The sequence below is a fragment of the Bombyx mori genome, chromosome 19 (genome assembly GCF_030269925.1).
Source record: "Bombyx mori chromosome 19, ASM3026992v2".
NCBI classification, from domain to species: Eukaryota; Metazoa; Arthropoda; class Insecta; order Lepidoptera; family Bombycidae; genus Bombyx; species Bombyx mori.
The window spans coordinates 4,796,671-4,821,304 of record NC_085125.1 but is presented as its reverse complement, the minus strand read 5'-3'; the positions used below and the strand labels follow the sequence as shown (position 1 = coordinate 4,821,304).

At 34.8% G+C, this 24,634-nt stretch overlaps 2 protein-coding genes across 4 annotated transcripts; one reads left to right on the top strand and one right to left on the bottom strand.

Moving 5' to 3' along the window:
• LOC101738021 (N(6)-adenine-specific methyltransferase METTL4) lies at nucleotides 1-8,034 on the top strand. 2 transcript variants are annotated; one of them, XM_038017691.2, is made up of 6 exons: nucleotides 1-386; nucleotides 1,456-1,691; nucleotides 2,484-2,612; nucleotides 4,124-4,464; nucleotides 5,039-5,200; nucleotides 6,169-8,034. In XM_038017691.2, the coding sequence occupies exons 1-5, from the start codon at nucleotides 198-200 to the stop codon at nucleotides 5,179-5,181; spliced, it is 1,038 nt and encodes a 345-aa protein (XP_037873619.1). In that variant the 5' UTR covers nucleotides 1-197; the 3' UTR covers nucleotides 5,182-5,200; nucleotides 6,169-8,034. The 2 variants fall into 2 exon arrangements, with proteins under 2 accessions (XP_037873619.1, XP_037873618.1); XM_038017690.2 differs by having other exon boundaries at nucleotides 9-386; nucleotides 5,039-5,177.
• On the bottom strand, nucleotides 6,647-23,856 carry LOC101746316 (UDP-glucose 4-epimerase). Of its 2 annotated transcripts, none has more exons than XM_038017689.2 (8): nucleotides 23,653-23,856; nucleotides 16,074-16,318; nucleotides 15,713-15,826; nucleotides 11,930-12,106; nucleotides 9,946-10,126; nucleotides 9,208-9,296; nucleotides 8,551-8,743; nucleotides 6,647-6,833 (listed from the first exon to the last, which is right to left on the bottom strand). In XM_038017689.2, exons 2-8 carry the CDS (start codon nucleotides 16,311-16,313, stop codon nucleotides 6,742-6,744), a joined length of 1,086 nt encoding a protein of 361 aa, XP_037873617.1. In that variant the 5' UTR covers nucleotides 16,314-16,318; nucleotides 23,653-23,856; the 3' UTR covers nucleotides 6,647-6,741. The 2 variants fall into 2 exon arrangements, with proteins under 2 accessions (XP_037873617.1, XP_062529930.1); XM_062673946.1 differs by lacking the exon at nucleotides 23,653-23,856 and adding an exon at nucleotides 21,812-21,939.
• Nucleotides 23,857-24,634: the final 778 nt, after the last annotated feature.

Genomic DNA, 24,634 nt, shown 5'->3' with positions numbered 1-24,634 from the left:
AAAAGTTTTCATTAAAATTAAAATAAGACTTGACCTAAAGGTCTTAGTCTACTAGGTCATAAAATCCCATAAAAAAAGGGAATGTGTATGGAGCATAGATTAGACACATTACAAAAATAAAAAGAAAATTGAGTGTAAATACCTCCTAATAAGAAACGCATTTTTTGAATTGTGTATCAAATAAAAGAAGAAAAATAATGAGTTTAGTAATTAAACAAGGAAACTGTTGTTTAATAGATCACTGGGAATTTATAGCTAAATTATATAAGGATGTTTTATTTGAAGAAAATTACCAATCGTATACGTTATCAGCCAAACTCTTTTCGATTACTTCTGAAGTTCGTACTAGGAAACGAAAAAAAGTTTACGAGGAATTAAGTATAGAGGTAACTAAAATGTTATTAACTCAATTAATGTTTTTCCAATGATGATTTTACTTTAAAAAAATCTGTTTATTATATTGGTTTATACAGACTGCTCAAAACCGATGTAAATGGAAAAATTTGATTCCAGCCCTACACCCCAGCAGAGGGTAATAGGAAGGAATGATGGAATGATGATGATGATATTGGTTTATAAATATAATTACTCTTGTTTTTATGTAACAAATTTAGCTGTTCAAAGTAGTTATTGCTATTCGTTAAAAATATTTACCAGATTTTAGTAATTCATTTCCGTAAATGATAATTTATGACTTAGGGCATTTTACTATTGGTAAATTATTAACCTGTAAAGGGAAATACAACCAGCCTGTCTATTTCTATTGCGGAGCAGTAATGCTTTTCTTTTGATGGGATTGATAGCCTTTAAGCAGTGATTGAAACTGACACCATGTCTAGAGATTGGCTGAGTTAAGTACTTATTAGAATCCATAGATATCACAGTGTCAATTTTGTCTTGGTAACAACAGTCGGGCTTTGGAATTGTTCATTTAATATCCATGCAACAAATTGAAGAAGGAAGATATAGTATATATAATAGTTTAGGTGGATTGAGAAGTTTATGTTTGGAAATCATGTGCCCCCATGAGTAAAATATATTCTGTTTGAGATGCTTTGAATGAGATGTTATTTTAATGTAATAGGTAGCTTAGCTCACGCTCCTGAACTGATATTAGCACTTTTAAAGAAAATGTCAATCAGTTGCTTCCGTTTGATGTGAAAGAAGGACAAACAAACACTTGTATAATATTAGTACATTTATAATATTAGCATAGACATCCATCCCAAAGACATGAAAGACTAGGGGCATATTAGCACCACCATGGTGATTATTTTTAAAAAATATATGTTACTTGGATAAAAGAAAGAAGGTATCGTTTTGCTTAACATCTAACAAGGATAATCCCAGTACTCTCAAAGCTATACTCACAAAGTGAGTAAATAACTTATACTATATAATTCAGTATCTCGTTCTGATGATGTTCAATTTAAAATAATAATATAATCATTTCAGACTTCCAAGATTAAAAGAATGTATGAAGAATTTATAGCAAAAGTGCCAAATTCGATAAAAGAGAGAATTTCACAAAAATACAATATTTTGGATACATCGTCAGTAAGAGACTTTTCGGCATCATTATTTCAGTCAACAATTTTTGATCATCACAGTATAAACGGTGGTAGCACGTCCGACATACCGTTAAAATGTAAAATACAAAATGAATACTTTCTGATACCACCAAATTCAAGGTTGTATGGTTTGTATTTTCAAATAATATAATTTATTTTATTTAACTCATTCTCAATACGCTAGTAGTTTAAGAATGCCACTTTGCCACGAAACAAAATATATTAATTACTTATATAACTTACAGCTATAATCTTTATTATAATAAATTATTTTATTTGCTAAATGTTTATAAAACTTTGTATCAAATTTGAATACATGGACAAGGATTAAGCAGTCAGTAAATATATAAATAAATACATTTTAATATCATAACTTTTTGAATAGTCATTTTATTTACTCATTATCTCATTTAGAAATGGTGTCAATGACATCTACAATGGAGCTTAAATTTAAATGGAGGTATTTTTAAAACACAAATCCACAGTAAAATATAAGATTTTTTTTTGGAATTTGAGATAGCTTTAACGAAACATTTTCCTAATATTGAGAAGGTGTAAGAATCAATGTCGCTGTCTACTATGATGATTAAGAAGACTCCATTCGCGATTATGCGTAGGTGATGCAACCATTACCGAAAAAAGGGGTCTCTGTTCTTAAGCAATTATTCACTCACAATCTGCTGTATGGGTTGTAAAAGCCCAAATCTCATTATTGATAAAAATATCTGACTGAAGTCGTTGACCACCTTGGAAACCATCCTTTACAGAAGCATCCTCAATTTTTGTGAGCACTTACTGTCTACACTATGATACTGTCATCGTCTAGTTTAAATTAACTTGTGAAAAGACACATATTCATATACTAAACTTTATCACTCAAATACAGTAATTTTTTTTTTTTTTACATTTAAGGTTTTATTATGGCTCTGTAAATGAAGAATGTCATAAACTTGACAGTGGTATATTTGATCTTGTGATCGCTGATCCTCCATGGTGGAATAGATATATCAGAAGATTGAAAAATGCCAATGAACAGCTAAGGTGTAGTATCTTTCTATTGTATGATACCTAACCGACAAGCACATGTTTACGATGATGATAATTAAATAAAAAACACTTTTTGATATCTGAACGAAAAAAGTTTTCAAAAAATGTAAAACAAATTAAATTGGCAATAAATAATGTCACTTTTTTATACTGTAACTGTGGACGTTCTACGACCTACCCTTTGAATAGTTTCCGCAGCCCATAGATGTGCGGATTTATGTGGATCACCTTAAAATGTGATGTCCAATCCTTACATTACGGTTGCCCAAACCTTCAAATTGGAACATTTCGGTTTTCTACTATCTTAACCACTATCAAATAAGCCAATTTTCTATTTGCATTTGTGAATTTGATTGTGTCTCATGGCCATGGCTCTATATGAGAAGAGTATTGTAGAGAATAGAGTTGTTGATTTATTAATACTAATTCTTTAATAGTAATATAAAATGATAATATTAAACTTATTACTATGTACTACTACTAAAGTCTTAATAAAAATTCAACAAGCAAATAACTAGTGTACTTATCAGGCTTCGATTGGGTCACTTTTGCTCACCACAATTCTTATTTAAGCTAAAAATTAAACCTTCTCCTATGTGTAGTTGCGGTAAATCTATCGGTACTTTAGATCATATCTTTCTGAAATGCGCTCTTAATGATGAATGCCCACCACTATATTGTTTACTAACTAACACTAACATCCCGTTCCCAGTTAATATGAACTATCTCTTAACATTCCCTAATCCTAAAGTTGTAAATGAATTAGCTTATTTTATTTCCCGCAATAACATTAAACTGTAAAAATATTTACAAATTTTTCTCCCGTTCTCATTCATCTCATCTGCTATTATCTATCTATATCACTGATATTCTATCTACCTGACATTGGCAGACTCATTCGTCAAAGAAGAGACTCGAGCCATAAAAAAAAAGTCTTAATAATAATAACAATAATGGCTCGGAGCCATTATTGTTTTTGTTAATAGTAATTGCAGTTTAATACCTCTGATGCCTAAGTATAATTTACAATTGAATTGTATAATCCTGATATGATTTTGATTAAATAATGTTTAGCCAATATTTTTTGATACAGACTTCCTTGTTGTTTAGTGTAACGTATAACGGGTTTGAAATAATGTTAAAATAATCTTTATTGTTTTTTTTTTTTGTAAACCTTAGTAGCCATTATTGGTCTATACTAAGAGTAATCCTAAGAGCTTTTTCGAAATAATTTTACTCAGCGAACCAACGCCCATCTGGTGTAGTGGTAAGTGACATGGTCACTACACAAGGTGGTCGCGTATTCGAATCCCGCCAAGGGAGGATATTTGTATGATAAATATAAAAATGTCTTTTCAGGGTTATGGATGTATATTAAATATATGTATGTGTATAATAAAAATATTACATTTATTTCCGTTATCTGGTACCTGTAACACAAGTTCTTTACGAACTTACCACGGAAACAGTTAACGTGGTGTGTTTAAAAAAAAAAATCTTTTCAGTTACGAGATGATGTACAATGAGGACATAGCAGCGATACCGTTGTCAAATCTTTTATCATCGAATTGTCTCGTGGCCGTCTGGTGTACGAATTCCCCTGCAAACATACAGGCGGTCAAGAACTTGATATTCCGCAACTGGGGCGTGCGGTACGTCGCCTCGTGGCACTGGTTGAAGGTGGCGGTGGACCTGTCGCCAATCTGCCCCTTCGGAACGGGCTCCACGAAACAGCCCTACGAAATGCTGATCATAGGTAAAGTCGGTAGCGTTGCACCCATACCGGACGGTCAGTTAATAGTCAGCATTCCGAGCGCCCTGCATTCTCACAAACCTCCGTTGTTGGGTGAGTATATATACCAATCAGCCTTAATTAGCTTTTGGCATATTATTATACACTAGAGGTTCCGCAGTAGTCGAAATTCGACTTTAATTAATTGGAATTGTAAGTTTGTACACTATTATGATTGTATTTTAAACGTCAAGACATCTACAACTTAAATGCGCCACCCACCTTGAGATATAAGTTCTAAGGTACTCTCAGTACAGTTACAACGACTGCCCCACCCTTCAAACCGAAACGCATTACTGCTTCACGGCAGAAATAGGCAGGGTGGTGGTACCTACCCGCGCGGACTCACAAGAGGTCCTACCACCAGTAATTACGCAAATTATAATTTGCGCGTTTGATTTTTATTACACGATGTTATTCCTTCACCGTGGAAGTCAATCATGAACATTTGTTAAGTACGTATTTCTTTAGAAAAATTGGTACCCGTCTGCGGGTTTCGAACACCGGTGCATCGCTATATACGATTGCACCGGACGTCTTATCCTTTAGGCCACGACGACGATGACTAACTAATAATGATTTAATAGCGCGTTCGTCTTGCCTTTCGTAATGACTCGTACATTTCCAGATCTGCTCAAGCCGTACATAAACAAGGAGCAGCCGCGGATATTAGAATTATTCGCGCGATACTTGTTACCGAACACGACGAGCGTCGGTTACGAGCCGTTGAAATGGCAACACATATCCTTGTACGAGACGGTGGACATGTAAATGCATTCATATTTACAATGTTATTATATTATTTGTTTCATTTTTTTTTTTATAATTATTGATATCTAGTTAATCCCTTAAATGTAAAAAAAAAATACATCGACATCAGAGCCGTAGTAATGGGAGGTATTTTTTTAGAAATCACTTTCAAGCAGAGTCTGGTCTATATTTTAGCGTATTTCCCTGTCGTCTCCTATATTTTTAGATTTTTTTATTGCTTATTATATGGGTAGATTCACGGCCCACCTGGTGTTAAGAGGTCACTAGAGCCCAATGACGTCAATAACGTAAATGCCGCCATCCAGCTTGAGAGATGAATTTTGTCTCATTTTTACGTCTTATTTTTTTAGTACAATTAGCTGCCTATAATCAACCTTTAAAGCAGTCTTTCCCAAAGTGGGCGATCACGCCCCTTGTGGTCGCTGCAGGCCTAAAGGGGGCGGTAAGAGATCCAGAAAAAAAAGGGGCGTTGTGTTGAGGCATGGGAGGCGTTTTGTAATTTCATCTAGGAGGACTCTTAGACACAGACTAAGCTCTCGCTATAGTGTGGTTTAAAAATTATTTATTCTCAAAATGGGCAGTAGACAAAATAAGTTTGGGAACCCCTGCTTTAAACCGATTACTACTCCACGACAGAAATAGACAAGATAGTGGTACCTACCCGTGCGGGCTCACAATCCGCCCTACCAATAGCTCTAGAGATTTTATCGAGAAAATTGTCGCATTTAAATAGTACTTTTGTATAAAATGTAATTTTAGAGTTGCAATACAGAACATACATAAATATGTTTTGCGTCTAATGTCGAGATATATCTATTTTAAATTTAAAATAGAGCGACAACCATATGCAATTCAATTTGCCTTTACTGTATGTAATATTCTATTAAGTAGGTACGTAATTATTTTAGTCATCAACCAAATGTTTTTGACGAAAGATTTAATCGACTTGAATGTTTCGATGTACCTACATTTTTTTAATACTTGTAGCTCGGAGTGAAGGAGAGATGGAAAGAGTTTGGAGGAATCGACGAAAGAGAAGATATTTGAAGAAAGAGAAGAAAGAAGAAAGAGAATTGTTCGGGAGACCAACGGTCCGGATACTGTGATTTGAAACTTATACATATTATGCAAACTAATTTTAGAAGACTGTCGCGATTCTGGCTTCTGTCATATATCTTCTGTTTAACGATGGTCACTGCTACATATTAGACTATTTTAGGCGTCTGTTCGTAACATGTTTTTTCTATTGCCCTTGTAGGCAGACGAGTATACGGCCCACCTGATGGTGAGTGGTCACCGTCGCCCATAGACTTCAGCAATGCCAGGTGCAGAACCAAGCCGCTGCCTACCCTTAAGTACTTTCCACAAGCCTCGTTTGAAGAAGGACATGTCATAGCGCTCGGGGAACACCGTGGAGGGGAGTTCATTCCAAAAGCCGGTACAAATAAATAAATTACGCACAAAATTTTATAAATAAAAGTTTATTGTATATTGTAGTATTATCGCATAGCTGTATGAAATTAGATTAGTTTAAATAAATAAATATATAAATAAGGAAAATTAACTCTTCCCGTTAACGACAATCTCGGTTTTCTTGGTCTTTTTCGGGTATCCGTCGGGATTCATTGTCTGCCATCGCCAGAAATCCGTACCTTTAGAAGACATGAACGTGAATGAACAAAAATTTCACCAACGTACTGTTGTACGAAGATATAAAATATAATTAATTTATATATATATATAAATGAATTGCTGTTCGTTAGTCTCGGTAAAACTCGAGAACGGCTGGACCGATTTGGCTAATTTTGGTCTTGAATTATTTGTGGAAGTCCAGAGATGGTTTAAAAGGTAGATTAATATGAAAATGCTGAATTAAATAAAAATAACAATTTTGTTTTCCCTTTGATGTGTCCTCCGTCGGACGGATTCCTTTTGTTTTTTAAGTTTATTTTATACAGAAGTTTAGGTCTTTTGTTTATCAATTGAGGCACTATGAAGTCTGCCGGGTCAGCTAGTATAAAAATAAAATCATTATCATTTTTTTTTTCATTAATCAATGGAAGACGTTGTTCAGATTGGATAAACATTCAAAACGCAAAATTTGGTTTTGTCGAGTAATTGTCGCCTATCGATATGCTTCTGTCCAACTGATTTATTATGTTCTAATTAAATTGAAACTGACCATTCGAAGGTGCTGACGGATTTTGCTTAGTTCAGTACTTTTACATACCTTGCATAATATGTACTTTTGTAATAATATGAATGAATGAGTGAATGGTTTTTTTTCTTATTATTATATCTTTATATAAATAATTCTACTATACGTGTGTATATCACTGAACTCCTAAACGGCTGCACCAATTTGAATGATTTTTTTGTATGCGTTTGGGTGGCGCCTTAGATGGTTTAGAATTTAGATTAACAAATCAGCCGATCAGATGGCGCTGCAGTCGATATCTAGGTTATTTATCTATACTGCAACTAAACGGCTGGATCGACTTGAATGATTTTTTTCATGAGAACGTCTGTCGGGTCCGTCAGTGTATTTATATATTTTAATGTGTATTTTTGTGTATATCTACTGACACAGCCGAACTCAATGTATACTTATGACATATACATCGCACAGTGAATTCTAATACGGCTCTCCTTATTGTTAGACTGGAGAGTCAGAATAGAACCTAGCGAGTTCACACTATACTAGTTTTATGAACTTTTATATTTAGTAATTGAAAATTTCGATGACTCTTTGTAAGGTTTTTTTTCCTTTAGAAGCGGTTGTCTACCTGTCTGTCCGATATATTATTTTATAAAACCTTCGATTGATATTAAAATAGAACGATATTCTACGTTTATGTGTTTTTTTTTCTAAGTTATAAGAAATACCAACCCTAATACATGATTTTTTGAAAATAAATAAATAACTTTGTATTTCTAATTCTAGTAAGATTTATAAGGAAAAGGCTTAATGAGTTAACCGAAACAAGATTCGATTATACGCCATTACACTACTGAACCCTAAAAAGTTATATAAAATATTCACTAATTATAATAAATGTTTAAAATTATTAATTAACTAGCTGTACCCGTCCGCTTCGATGGGCATTTAAAATTAACATTATTATTTCTCACCCCCACAAAGATTCTCATCATTAACGCCCCCGCAACTGGTATAGGGAGTCCAAGACTCACATAAATATTATCCTATCCATTAAGTAAGTACATGTATTTTCTACATGGATACCAAGTTTCAAGTCAATCGGATGCATGGTTCAGTAGTTATAACGGAACATCCGTAAAAACCACTGCAGATTTATATATTAGTATAGATAATGCATAATATATCGATTAGAAATAACTGTTACTTACACATCTCTTCGATAGTTAATTGAGTGGACCATCCGAGTTCTTCTTTAGCCAGTGAGGTGTCCGCCCACATGGCGCTGATGTCTCCAAGTCTTCGATCGACGTACTTGAGTGGCACTTTGGCTTTTGTGACTCTTTCGAATACGTTCACTAATTCTTTGACTGAAACTCCTTTGCCTGTACCCAGATTGTAGACCTGAAAAAAAAAACCAATGTTGCCAGGTTTTATTGATACCTTAAATAAAATCAATTTTTGATAGATTAATGTCCTGAGTCCGCACGGGTAGATACCACCATCCTGCCTATTTATGCCGTGAAACAGTAATGCGTTTCGGTTTGAAGGGTGGGGCAGCCTTTGTAACTATACTGAGACCTTAGAACTTATATCTCAAGGTGGGTGGCGCATTTACGTCGTAGATGTCTATGGGCTCCAGTAATCACTTAACACTAGGTGGGCTGTGAGCTCGTCCACCCATCTAAGCAATAAAAAATTTACTCAATCTGTGAATGTATGCCTAATAAAAATAGACAATGTATCAAAGTCTTCTTACATAACTTTTGTGGTAATCTTTTTTACTAGAGGTTGAGATTACAAGAAAGAAAATGAAAAAAAAAATGAGTATATACTATATAAATATATATTTTTACGTACGTACTGACCTTTAGTCTGATATGGGTTTGGCTGAGTAAATTTAACGCGGCTACATGCCCGCTAGCCAAATCCATGACGTGTATGTAATCTCGAATACCTGGAAAATCAAAATTAAAGATAACGAAAAAAGAGATTAAATTTTTTCAATACATAATTACATTATGACATGCAATAAGACTATCGTAACAAGCTCTTAAAGCGGATTAATTTTGTTTCATTTTCACCTTCACTTGTTACAATACATTTTAAACTAGAAATGTCGTAAATACCTATCCCAAATAAATTATTTTCGGGTTTGGTAAGTTTCAAAACAATCTACTTGCCAATTAATTAAAAGTGATATCTTAACGTACGTAAAACTTACAAGACAAGAATAAGAATACTATTAATTAATTAAAAGGCACGTAAATGCCTTCGGTCCTTTTAATATATCTACCTTAACATACCTACGTAAGTAGGTACAGGTTCCTATGTAAGTAGTGTAGGATTATATTAATTAATCTATGTACGGTATTATTTAAAAAAATATTTACGTAATAAATTCCAGATTCATAGCAATCACTTCGGATATTAGACCAGACAGAAAGGTAAGAAAAAAACAAAAGATAGGTATTAAAGGTGTTTAAATTTTTAAACATCAGTCACGCATACCAATTGTTAGAATGTTGAAACATCTAAAGTAATAAACGATTTGAAACCCTAAAAGTTTTCATTAACTAAGCAAATGAAGCGGTTCCAAGCATTACCAGTTCCATCGGGAGTGTTGTAGTCGGTTCCGAAAACGGTGAGCACAGGTTTCTTGCCGAGAGCAACTTGCGCGAGGAATGGCATGAGGTTGGTGAACTCCTTAGTAGGGTCTTCGCCGATCAGCCCTGAAGGATGTGCACCGACAGGGTTGAAATACCGGAGGGAGATAATGTTCCATTTCTGTAGAAGTGTAGAATATAAGTTTACGGTATAAACTGGCGTAAAGAATTAACAGAGTTAATATTCTCGGCACGACGTAAACGCAGTCATTGCCTTTGAAGAATTAGATCAAAGTTTGCACTAACATCATTGAATTAAATGATTGTTTCGTGGCACAAATATACATAGATAGTACCGGTTGATCTGTATCAGGAAAAGATCAATTGAGGTTTATGACGTCATCGCCACTGATTGCAACTTGCAAGAGAGATAGATAAACGGTTTCATTAGTTACCTAACACTTGAATAATATGTAAAATAACAACGACGCTATTTTATTAATTTCGATACGTAGAATACATTAAAAAAAATCATAAGGACTTGCAGCTATAATTAATGTAATATGGAAAATAAAACAGGTCCCACGCTTAAGGTATCAAGAGAGCGAATGAACGGAACGAATCGAAAAACCCCATAAGCTTAACAAAAAGGATATTGTTACTCATCGTTTAGGTGCTTAACTCGAATATTACTCAGTGATTTTTCCGGTTAAAAGTATCGTGGAAATATTCATGATTACGACAGAAAAAACAAAATAAAGAATTGCATTATTAACTGTAAGTTATCATTTAGTAAGGCACACATTCACAAAAAAATGATGCAAAAAATTATGGTTGTACCATTAATACTGTGACGTAGATGTTTTGATCCATATATGTCTTAGTTTGTATTAGGTATGTATGTACCTATCTTTATCTCACAGGGAAATTTACTAGCTAGCAAACGGGTGGTAGGACGTTTTGTGAGTCCGCACGGGTAGGTCCGACCGCTCTGCCTATTTCTGTCGTGAAGCAGTACGGTAATGCGTTTCACTTTGAAGGGTGGGGCAGCCGTTGTAACTATACTGAGATCTTAGAACTTATATCTCAAGGTGGGTGACGCATTTACGTTGTAGATATCTATTGGCTCCAGTAACCACTTAACATCAAGCAATAAAAATAATAATAATAATAAACACAAAAAGTAATTAATATAATTTTGAGTCAAACTAAGTCTAAAATTACAATTATTTGGATCTTATCATTTATTTGATATCTACCTTACTGCATTTCGTGAATATAAATAGAATGTATTTAAAAGCTAAAAAAACGGAAGATATACTTCCAAAAGTATGTATTTGATGTCATACTTTTATAATTAATTGATTTTACGGAAACTGTAAACCTTGACATTCATGTCACACAATGGGTCATTCAGACCGGTTCTTTATCGGTCACAGTGCCTATTTAGATACAAGCTAAAGTTCTCCGACACCGCTGAATTGTCGCAACACCAAAAAGAGTGAATCGAAATATCTTACGTCACATAAGATACATAAGTAACCGGAACTTTGTAAGGTATGTTATTTTTTTTCTCTATTAGTTCGAGCTACACCAACAAACATTCACACACAATCGTAAACACAATGTTTACGATTTACTTCCACGGTGAAGGAATAACATCGTGTAATAAAAATCATACACGCAAAATTATAATTTGCGTAATTACTGGTGGAGGACCTCTTGTGAGTCCGCACGGTAGGTACCACTGCCCTGCCTATTTCTGCCGTGAAGCAGTAATGCGTTTCGGTTTGAAGGGTGAGGCGGTCGTTGTAACTATACTGAGACCTTAGAACTTATATCTCAAGGTGGGTGGCGCATTTACGTTGTAGATGTTTATAGGCTCCAGTAACCACTTAACATCAGGTGGGCTGTGAGCTCGTCTACCCATCTAAGCAAAAAAAAAGTTACACTAATCATACTCGCAATTTCAGTAAGTACTTACATCATCAGCAGCGCTTAAGTCTTTGAGCATTTCCTCGATGAAGTACTTCGTTCTGCCGTAAACATTTGTGATACTTCCAGTGGGATGAGTCTCCGTGATCGGCAAGTGTTCAGGTTCGCCGTAGACTGTGCATGACGACGAGAACACCATTTGGTAGCAATTGTGTGATCGCATTATCTGGAAAAGTACAGATCACCTAAAGGGGATGGCCCATTTTAGGCCCAAAGCGGACAATAGATTATAGAAAAAATACTTAGTGCATTAATTTTGTCATAAATTTATATGCATTTACTTTCTTGCAAATAAGCGCCACTATAGTTTACAATAAGTAGTTTAAAAAAAGTAACTCTATTGAAAAAACAAGGATTTTTATTTTTGCGGGAAAAATATTGCCAGCTTCAAATCCTTTTACGTATGAAGTAAATATTTTGAGTATATAAATAAAACATATAAATAAATCATTTTAAGTATTATCATTCATCAAACGATTTTAATGGATTTTATGCACATAAAATAACATCGAAGACATACCCATTGGACTTTAACTTGTAACTATACTTGAGACCTTAGAACTTATATCTCAAGGTGGGTGGCGCATTTACGTTGTAGATGTATGTGGGCTCGAGTAACCACTTAGCAATACCAGGGTGGCTGTGAGCTCGCCCACCGATCTAAGCAATAAAAAAACTTTACTAGTATTGTTATTTAAATATGTACAACTAAAACAAAAACAGAAAAAATAATGTGTACTCGTAAAAAAAAGATTAAGATATAAATCAATTATCGGTTATTTAAAAAAATAATCGATATATGAATTTCAAGTAATTATTTTTCTTTATACTGACAACACTGAATTTAATCTGACTGACTGATACTTCGCTTGCTGCTTGTGGTGTTGTGCTTGCGTACAAAATGGATGCGTTTTGATTTTTCTTCGATTTATTTTACTTTTATCAATAACGTTTCATACTACGACTAAAAAACATTGTGTGAATTGTGGTTTTACCCTGACCGAGATTTAAAACCGTGTATATGCTCTCCTTTGCTATTTTTAGATGATACTAATTGTGTATGAAGATGAAGAAAATATAGATATTTAAAGAATTGTGTTTTTATACCCTATTGGATAAAAATACATTAGGAACATCTTAAACATTAAGAAAAGAAAAGTTCTTGAAGTATCTCACAATCCGACACTTATTTATATAGAAAATTAACCTCAAAACGAGTTTTTATTTTTATTATATTTTTTATAATAGTGGCGTCAATTTCAATATATTTTTTAGATATCCAATACATTTAAGAATTTGAATCAGTACATTTTTATAGTAATATTTGATGTCCATCTTGGGCCTAGCACACTATGGAGAGTGGGCAATCCCCTTTAAGGACTTATAAGCGTGCAACACTCGGTCGCACTCGGGTGTCATCGGATGCGATCGGAGTTCCCGAACGCGCAGGTGTCCCGTGACGTCATGGAACGAGATTCGCGCGCGTCGATTTCAGTTTATTGTAAAAACGTCATTTTAGTTCTCAAATATATTAAGTGTATAATCTATGATTTTAGTTTTAATTCGTATCTTCTAGTGCCTAGCGTTGTTTTCTTCTTACTTTTGGTTATATTTTAATATTGTACACATTATATATATTGTGTATAGTAACCGGCAAACATCTTGAGCAAATGACCTTGACTGCGCAGAACCGAATTTTAGATCACTTTGGTGGTGAGGGTGAGGCGCGACGGCAGGGGAAATCGTATCGAGCGCTTTATTGGTAGATCAGTCGAACCTTGCGTCCCGCACCGCGCCCTCATTCCGCTTGCTCCCAAAAGTACGCTTGCGTACAGTGGAAAGTTATTATATTATTAAAGTCTATCGTTATTAATCTTGAGTTATTTGTTATAATTACTTGTGGACTTTGTTGCCATTGCTATTTGTTGAGTGTTTGTTGATTTTTTATAAAACATACACTATGCCGCGACAAACCGGTGTAGTATTCAAAAGAAAGGGTAGAAAAATTGTGTACGACGTATATTGCTTCATTATAAAACAGGGGAAGAATGATATGGAAAAATTAAAACAGACTTCGGAAGTAACAAAACCATCAGTGAGGACTGTTAGGTGCATTATTAAGGAAGCTAAAGGCTCTGGCTTGCTCGCCGTGTTTCGGACTCCGTGTAAGAAAAGATCAGGGAAGAAGAAAGTTACCGGAATGGATAATTTCGTTCAATCTGTAATAAAAAGATGTAATCATAATAACTACATAACAAGCAGCGAAACTCCGTACCGTAGAAAGGCTTCGAAAATTTTAAAGAAGATATAAATTTTAATGGCTCGGAATGAAGCTTACGACGTATTATGAAAGAGCTAGGCTTTAGATGAAAAAAAAGAACAGAAAATAATCGGAAGCTGGTAATTGAAAAAAGTAACATTCGATTACTACGAATCGAATATCTTCAAAAAATAATTAATTATAGACAAAAAAGAAGACCGAATCGACCGAGTTGTAAACTACACCGATGAGCTCTATGTCGACTAATCACGATGATAGCGACTCGGGTGATGAAAACAGTGATGATGATGATGGTCAAGATTATGATAACGAAAAAAAAATATACAAATACCAGCTTCGCTTCAACTGAACCAAGACCTGGCAACAGCTCTAGTTTTGACTTAATAGAAGGAATATCTATTTTACCCCAAGATTAAATTATTACAATTATTAACCTACATTTTTTGTTGATGTTCTAATAAATATATAAAAAAATACATATGTTGATTTTAATAATTTAATTGCATTATGACGCAGAATAAATAATGTTTTTGCACGTGAGTGTACCATGCGCAAACTTACCCCCACTACGTCAACAAATGCTCAAGAAGTTTGCCGGCTATTATAATTGGTGTGTTTTACTTTTATATGTTCGGAGTATAATATCTCACGAATACGAACAACAAATAGCAAACCACAGATTTAGCCTCGTGCATTTTTATTGGTTATTTTTCTTTGGGTACACCAACGAAGTCTTCGTTTTAAGACGCTTTCGTTAGCTTTGTACGGACGTATGTTTTGTTTTTTGTATATTAAGGAATCTTTGAAAGTAATTTTCACCGTCTTCAAGATGTCCGATTACTTCAAAATTTATAGACGCGTCGAAGACCGATAAAAAAATTATTAACATCATAACTTCGCTCTTAATACCTTGATCAGTATCAACAGGATTAAAAAATAATGGAATTAATAATTGTTTATTCGGTTTTATATTTAATCGTTTTTGTTTTAACATTTTATTATTAGTCTTTGTATGAAATTTTAAAACCCGTTGAAGGAACCGAGCTGATTTTATGGAGTATTATCAACTGAGATTTTATCAATATCGGCTATCGATTCAATCGGAATATCATTGTTTTCTTGTTTTCTGAGACAACACAATAAAAAACCTACTTCTGTTTCCAGTATATTCAAATTTATGTACTTACAAAGAGATATCATGTGCAGAATGGTATATAGTTGTTATGATTTAAAAATTATTTAATGAAACTATAATGAACAAATAATATGTTTAATTTGTAAACTATTTTGTATAAATGTAGTTGATATTTTAATATGCCGACCTGTTTAATTTGTATGTGATGTACGGTATGAGTTAGAACTATTCAAAACAAAAAGAATAAAAACATTGTTGAATAAAATATATATGATAAGAGTTCATAATGAATATTTGAACAATCATAAAATCTCTATATCAACATTCTTTATTTAAATGGTACTTAAATGACCCACCTCCAATAAGTTGAGCATCCCAAGCAGGTTGTTCTGGTAGTATAATAAGGGTTGCTGCATCGATTCCCCAACTGCTTTGAGTGCCGCAAAATGGATCACGCAGTCCACAGGATGCTAAGAAAGTACACATGTAACGTATTTTTAAGAGGTTTAGGCTGATGCAACAATAAATATAATACAAATATTGTATCGACTTCCTTCAAATGACTTTTGTCAATTTAGAACGGGATATTACTTTATGGTTTTAGTTTAAATAGCCAAAAACATTTAAAAGCATTACTGTATTATTGTTCCGTACTAATTAAATTATGAATGCAAAGATTAATAAACTCCCGAATGACATGTGCCGTAGATAACTTACCTTGTCGAAAATAGCATTGATTTGTGGTTTATCAAGTAAATCAGCCTTGTAAAACGTGATCTTCTTTCCCGTGATTTTTTCAGCTCTCTGTAAAGCTGGGGATCCGTCTTCGTCTTCTACCGAGTTAGTGAAGTTGTCAATTGCAATGACCTCATGACCGGCTTCCAGCAGTGTGACTACGCAATGACTTCCTATGTATCCGGCTCCGCCCGTCACTAATATGTTCTTGAATCGCGGCATTATTTCTGTTGTAATAAAATGTATTTTAATATGATATAATAAGTTAGGTTAGAGTAACCATTTTGGCTAGTTTGGTATAGGGTAAGAGCCCGAGTTTTGACTACTTTGGTATAAGGAATAAAGAATACGAGTTTCGATATTTTCCGAGAATTGATATTTTTCTGTAATTTAGTTATTTTTATTAAATATATTGTTGAAGCTTGCACAACAATTTGAAGCTTGAACAATTTTTTGGCTTTCGTTATAATTAAAGTCATTTTTACGATTTATTATTGCTTTTCCTATTTTCGTTTGATTAGTTCCGATGATTAATAGCACTTTATAGTTCTCGTGGTCACGAACAACTAATGATTTCTCGAATAGAAACTTAGTTGTCATATTAATTCAATACAAAAATTATATGCTTTGATGAATTGATTAAAATGACTGAACATTTTTCCGATGTTTCCTTTTAAAAGTAGTCTTAATAATTACTACGATTTGTGAAAACCGATAAAAATAAAATAAAAAAATAAAAACTGTGCATTAAATTTGCTATAGATGATTTAATGGTTACTGGTTTTTAAATATCAATCAATTAAAAATAATGTCAGAAATAAATCCATCATACATTAGCGTTGAAATGACAATTCATAATCATTGATATCAAAATGTCGATAGCAGGCTGTCTGGTTTCGTCAGGAGATACGCGACTTCAATTATATCTAGCTTACTCCATACTATATTCTCTCAATCCATAGTAGTTGCAGTATCCTCTTCTTAATTATCGCCCCAAATTATTCCCGTTTTTCGTCCCCAATTCAGGTGAAAGGGGTTATTTATTGCCTTGCGTCTCACCGTCGTTGTTTCTGAATAGATTATTCGCGTTGTCTATTACAGTATTGTTAGATTTCCACCTCATATTATCTGATAATGAACACTATTCACATTCTCGTCGGCTCGGGCTCCGCTAACCAATTAAATGAAATGTAAAGTGTTTGAATAATGTTTAATAGTTAACACAATATTTAAATGTCGACGAATAACACCATAATCAAAATAACAATAAAAACAATAGAATACACTGTAAAACTTAGATATAATCATAACCAAATAGCACTCGAAATGAGAGCTCGTCTAGCCGATTACTGCAAAAAGATGTATGCCAAAATAAATTGAATAGAAATTATGACATTACAGCCGGCAGTGCAATGAAACAATTGACCAATAAAATTGATTCGTCATCGACCTTCGGCGATTGATCATCCTGATTGCAAACACGTATTTAATAAGAATTCACTTCCTTTGTAATTAGATGATCAGTTTATCGATAAATATTTGTTTGAATTTAAAGCCGATAATTCTTTTTTTTATCTTCAAACGGATGCTGCCGTTCATGCTAATTTACTAAGTATGTACCTAGTCGTTAAACCGGTTTATTGTCTGCAGAGAGTGAATAAGTCCTTCCTTCAACAGGGTATAATTTTTAGTCTCCTGGCTTATTTTGCAAACTGAAGTCTCTAACCGGTTTTTCTCATTGGTGAAACTGGATATCTTATGTGGAAAGTCATGAGCTATGAAGATTTGAAAGCGCCTTCTTGAAAAAAATCGTTTATTTTGATCGTCCATAGGATTTATTGCATTGCATAGGACCTCGGCATTACCGAGGTTTTTAGCATCACTCGATGCAAGGACGCAGAATTGCAGTTATATTACATAATACATAATCTTTCTACAATAGGAAGTCGTCGTGACATAAAGGATAAGACGTCCGGCGCATTCATGGTATCTAGGTATGTAGCGATGCATCGGTGTTCGAATCCCACAGGCGAGTACCAATTTTTCTAATGAAATACGTACTTAACAAATGCTCACGATTGACTTCCGCAGTGAAGGAATAACATCGTGCAATAAAAACCAAACCCGCAACATTATAATTTGCGTAATTACTGGTAGTAGGACCTCTTGTGAATCCGCACGTTTAGGTACCACCGCCCTGCCTATTTCTGCCGTGAAGCAGTAATGCGTTTCGGCTCGAAGGGTGAGGCAGCCGTTGTAACTATACTTTTATCCCAAGGTGGGCGGCGCACTTACTTTGTAGATGTCTATGGGCTCCGGTAACCACTTAGCACTAGGTGGGCCGTGAGCCCGTCCACCCATCTAAGTAATAAAAAAAACGATGGATTGGTTCCGCGTTGTATAAAATACGTTGTAAGAGTATTCTCGTATAACTATTAACTTTACTCGTTATTTTTACACCTTTTAGAAAAATCTGATACCTAAAGGTTTAAAGTATGTTATTGCAGTTCAAAAACTAGAAAAACAAACTTTATTAAAGAATTTAATTTTAACAACAATGACAACAACTGACACAGTGTACAGAGAGGTACGCGAAATTATATATGAAGTGTATAAATAATTTTAAGTTTCACAGAACAAAAATAGTGTGTGAGAAATCCTCGCGTTTTATGTATGAGCAGAAGCACGTATTACACAAGACATTAAATCCATGACAACTTTACAATTTCAGGCGATTTCATTTATTTATTAGGTATTTTGAACAAATAATCTGTGTGTAAAAATTTTACATCTACCAAAAATGTCTTTGGTTTTATATTGTACGTTTCTAACATTTGAGGACAAAGAACCGAGTCTTAAAATGTCATTGGTAACCAACAATTAGTTTCGTATTGCTAAACGAACATCAAGGTAGTTTGCACAACAACGAATTATGGTAAACTTTGATGATGATACAACAAATTAAACTATTAACTATACTAAATGTAACTATACTGAGATCTTAGAACTTATATCTCAAGGTCGGTGGCGCATTTACGTTGTAGATGTCCATAGGCTCCAGTAACCACTTAAAATCAGGTGGGCTGTGAGCTCGTCCACCCATTTAAGCAATAAAAAATATATATATGTATTATTTACACAGGATCATAAAACAGTCATGAATAAGAAGTCGTTACAAAGGAACATATTCTAATATGTACAAAATGACAATAAAAAAGATTCCCTAGTAATTAATGCAGAATTATATGACGAGTCAAAGGGTATTATTTATTGTGTTGTTGGAGGTATTTTTGAAGTTACCTATACTTCTTTAGGCGCGTTATGAAAAATTGATGAAAGTGAAATTTTACGATGCGCGCGCACCGTGACACAAAATTAACAGAATGAAGTTGCTCAGTAAATCGCTCATTACAATACGACCAACGCATGGAGTTAATAAGTACCTAAGTAACTCTATGGACCAACGTAACTTGGCGAGTCTGAATATAGCCGCAGGTGAACTTTTATGCGATGTCAAGAAAAGGGATGTCCAATATGCGTGTTTGAGGCTGTTGTTTAATCGTTTTTTTTTTTTCAAATTGATTAAAATTTAAATAAAAAAAAAGAAATAAATTTAATAAAAATAAAGTATAATTTCATACGCGCGTACATAAGTACACGCACCCTTTTTTTTATAATGAACAAAATAAACGTTATTTTGCTGCAAAGGTAGGCAGTTTAAAGACATTTTTCAAGCCATTAACACGAACAGTACTTTCCTAAATAGCTTTTTTCCCCACGTAATCGCTATTAGCATAAGAGGCTATTACAGCTACGCCTTGTCTGGTGGGTAGGTCAACCTGGGAGAACTTGCTAACACTTATCCCACAAAGAGCAATGCTTCGCTTAATTTACCACCGGATTTCAATCGTGATCCACTGAGGAGATACGGCAAGAAATTCAGTGGGTTATATCTATGGGCTAGGTTGCACGTCGAACTTAATGAGAACGGTGACTGGTGTCTGAAGTGTCTAAAAGCACCAAGAGTAGATCGGGAGGACCCGATAGGACATATTTTGGGCGAGGGCGACTTTGCTTTGCCCCTTTACCTGGGTCGAAGAGGAATTTCGAAGTCAATCTAGGGTTAGCATCAATGATATGTGCATATATTAAAACAACAGTACCTGCGTGCTCAGATTTGAGCCTAACGAGTAAGTTACTGTTGTATGTTCGTATACGACTCACAATTCACGATGGTCGATAAATTATTTTTAATATCACCATCAACTAAAGTTCATAGATAAATACATAATTAATTGGAAATCTTGATAATAATTCTAATCGGAAATTGGCCGTGTGTATCACGAAAAAACGAATGCACATATTTTTAAATACCTATTTTTCCTTATATGAAAGTATTTTACATTATATTAAATATGTTAAATTAATTATACATAGCTTACAGACTACTATTTTCACCGAAAGTTTTTTGGGCTCGGCCATTCTTAATCCTAATAAAAACGATATCCCAATGAACTACATGACCATCGTAAAATTATTCCAACAGAACTATTTAGTGTTGTAGCCGCTACTCCGAACCCATGGCCCACTTGGTGTTAAGTGGTTACCTTTAAACGTCTCATTTTCCCAATCCAAACGAGGAACTTCAAGCTATCAAGCTTCAAGCAAGTCAATAGTATAATAAATCAAAGTATCGCAAATAGAACTGGCCCTTTAAAAAATTAATTAGAATTCGTACGTTTCAAGGAAAAAGAATTACGAGACACTACTTAATAGTTAGTCTCATTCGAGATGCGTAATAAAACTGCATTAGTAGTTCTCCAGAACATCCTGTCGAGCATGAAGCTGAGTTCAAGGACCTTTATGCAGTCGTAAGTACGAGAATCGTCGATTATAAGTAATCTAAAATTAATGTTGATTGTCTGCTGATATGTAATCTGACGACGGTAAATGAACTGGTATTTAATATTTCTAGGCTCAACGGGTAGATTTTTTCATTAGACCACCTGATGTTCATCGGCCACTAAAGCCAACAGAGCGAGTAGATTATGTTGTACCATGTGCAGGTTTTATTGTCGTCAGTATCTTTGTATTCCAAATCTGGGTGTCCAGTAGTGTCTTCTATTAGGTATACCTATGTGCTAATGACATCTACAACACGGGATAATATCCTAGTTTGGATGCTGTTTTTTATTGTCCTTGTACGCAGACGAGCATACGGCGGCCCATCTGATGGTGAGTGGTTACCGTTCAGTACTCCCCAAAGGCCTTGTTTGAAGGACATGTTATAGCGCTCGGGAAACACCTTAAGAGGGGATCTCATTCTAAAGCCGAATTTTAGGAGGCAAAAAATATATCTGGAAATACACTGTAACTATACTGAGATCTTAGAACTTATATCTCAAGGTGGGTGGCGCATTTACGTTGTAGATGTCTATGGGCTCCAGTAACTACTCAACATTAGGTGGGCTGTGAGCTTGTCCACCCATCTGAGCAATAAAAATAAATAAATAAAAGATGAATGCAGTAATTCTAGGTAGTATGGATGGATACCCTTATGGCGTTGAGCTTTTGAATGCCGTACGTTAAAAAAATGCACCTAAACGTTGGGACTGCTTAGTGATACAATTAGGATGCTGGCCAAAAGACCAGACAGTCGACAGTTATGGTTGATATAAAAAATTCGTTTTCATTATCCAAAGGTCAAAAGCATTACTCACTGACGGACTAATGGTTAATGAACTCTTGCTTGTCTCTGATTTAAATCTGCAATTAGCCGGCCCTTCTGAAGGTTGAATAAAAACTAATGGATTCAGTACACATGCGCCGTCGGAATTCTTGGCCGAAAGACTAATCTGATTTCTGATATGTATATCAGTAATTGGATTTGCATGTTTTACGTTTGGTTTATTAATCTTTTGTTTCGAAAATTTACTTCACTAGTTTTCGCTTCATAAATGAGGTAAAGGACAAATTCAACAATAATAAAACAAGAATTTTAATAATAGAATAATAAGAATTTTTTGAAACTAAGATTCATGGCTCTTCACAAATTAATTAATTCAAATAGTTTAGTCTTGTTAAAAGACAGGATTCCAACAGTTTTAAAACGATTGGCGCGTTTTCTGGTGAAAATTCTTGTGTTCATGATTAAACAATGAAAGAAGCTTTTACTGAACTCCAATTTCTAAATACGATTCAAATATAATGCTGACAGAGCGTAGGAAATAGTTCTAAACCAAACTTATTAAAGACCAATTTATAGTAAGTTTGATCTAAAAACCAGACCGTAGATAATCTAAATCTATACTTACGAAATACAACACATAATGGTTAGCTTAACTTTCATATTAGATTACTTTAAAGTAATGAATTTCACAAATCCGGTATTTAAGTATACTACAGTTATAGTATCAGTCAATTGTAAAATCAGTACCGCACCGTCTGATTCGATTGAAAGGGGTCTCCCTTATGACAATAATAATAATAATAATAATTAAAACTTAAAATAGTATTATCTTATTTAATAGAATATTCGATGGATATATTTATTTATTACTTAGATAAGTGATCGCGTCCATGGACAGCTTTACTGCTGCTTCATTTTGATACTTAAGCTTGAAGTCTCAGTTGTATTTTATAGCGACTGTCCTTCAAAGGGACAAGCGTCTGCTTCGGGGCAGAAATAGGTAGTATAATGAAAAATACCCTAACGGGCTCACTACCGGTAAATGGCGGTTAGAATTCGCAGTACGTCGCTCCATCTGAATCAATTAGTGGTCTTTTACGGTACCCACGGTGGGCGCTATTCTAGACGGACACCGCATAGTCGATTTAGCGGTAGGCAGCGGCTTGGCTCTGCCCCTGGCATTGCTGAAGTCCATGGGCGACGGTAACCACTCACCATCAGGGCCGTATGCCCGTCTGCCTACAATGGCAATAAAAAAAAAATTAAAAAAAAACAATTCACACAGGAGTAGGGAGTTGGAACAGCTCCCTACGTTTGCAGCTAGGGGCATACAAATTGCAAAGCACACAGCAAGCAAGCCTTGCCGGAGCGGTGGTTCGCTGAATCCCTACCATTGGATCAAAATCATGACTCGCTGAAAAGATTCGTCGAGAAATCAGTGGATTGTGTCTGTAAGTTAAGTTAAGACGAGACGAGACAGACGATTTCAACGAGAACGGTGACCGCAGAATGGATCGAGAGGATCCGAAATGACGTGATAGAACAACACCAATAAGACTAATAATCCATTTCTATATTTGTAACCGATTTTAAATTACACATATCTTAACGAAGAAAGTTAATTCGAAATTCATTAACAATGATATCTATTCACAAATTGAAAAGCATGGCTTAGAAAATAGCAATTGGAATCCAAACGCATAGCGTCCACGCGTGTGTACAATTAGAAAAAAATCTGGTTTTTTATGCGGCGATACACTCTCGATTCAGCAAAGAGATCCGACAAAAACCCATCGAACATAACTGTTTTCCAAACAACAACAAAAAAACGCCGTTCACTTTCATGTTATCCGTTATACAGTAAGTACTCACCTTAATTTTTTACTTCCATTAACTTTAAATCTACCGTACACTAATTTTACAGCAATAGTTCGATTGATTATTAAACTAATGACAATTTTACGTGCGAGCAGCTCGTGTTCGCACGCGCTTCTGAGTTTGTCCGAACGTTCGATGTCTCCGACATTGTGCACGTCATAATGTAGTTTGCAACCTGCTTGCTGTCTATCACACCGTACTGTAACCTCAGGCCGTCCGTATACTTCAATAGATGTAAAGCGCCTTATTCACGTTCCATCTTGCTGTACGTCCCGCCAAGGCCATGCACGATGCACGATGCATTTAGCGTTTTATTCGCGATCCATCACGGCTGTACGTCAGCTCAAGGCCGCGGTGCTGAATGTATCAAGCGCGAACAGAATAAATCGAACGAATTAAATGAGAGGGTTTTAATTTATTTAAAATGCCAGCTGTTTTATCGAAACCCCAAAAATGGGAGTCCTTCTGATGTTGTCAGCAGCAGCAGAAGAGAGGCAAAAAATAGCAAGAGGTTTTGGATGATTTTTTTAAACGTGCAGAATATACTCAAATAATTAATATCATTTTTTACCCACGCTATCAATCCTTGCAGCTACCCCTAAAATGGGCCTAAAAATTGTAATACGTTTATTATTTTTTGTTTATTCATATAGTCTGCGCTTGAGACATTCCACAAACATGTGGAACTTATATCTTTCAATAAATCTTGAAAGTGTTTCACGATCCATTTTGACGTGCAGTCTCCTCTCGAAACAAGCTCTAAATGTTAAATCTTCTGTACAGCAAGTCTATACACGATCAAGCACGCACGACGCAGGACCACTCTGACGTACGTCCGCGTTATTCAGTCTATCTGCACGACGTTCGCGGTGGTGGGGGCGCTCGCTGGATGCAAAATTGGTCGTGCAAATCCAGCTAACAATTAACAATAATTATCGACGTACGTCAAGCCTATTCATGGTACTTTTGCATCGTG

Coding starts and splice junctions, on each gene's coding strand:
- LOC101738021 (XM_038017690.2), top strand. CDS start 198: ATGAGTTTAGTAATTAAACAAGGAAACTGTTGTTTAATAGATCACTGG. Junction 387..1,455: donor ACGAGGAATTAAGTATAGAG/GTAACTAAAATG, acceptor TAATCATTTCAG/ACTTCCAAGATTAAAAGAAT. Junction 1,692..2,483: donor CTGATACCACCAAATTCAAG/GTTGTATGGTTT, acceptor TTTACATTTAAG/GTTTTATTATGGCTCTGTAA.
- LOC101746316 (XM_038017689.2), bottom strand. CDS start 16,313: ATGCCGCGATTCAAGAACATATTAGTGACGGGCGGAGCCGGATACATA. Junction 12,107..15,712: donor GGATGCTCAACTTATTGGAG/GTGGGTCATTTA, acceptor GTACTTTTCCAG/ATAATGCGATCACACAATTG. Junction 9,297..9,945: donor CAACACTCCCGATGGAACTG/GTAATGCTTGGA, acceptor TTGATTTTCCAG/GTATTCGAGATTACATACAC.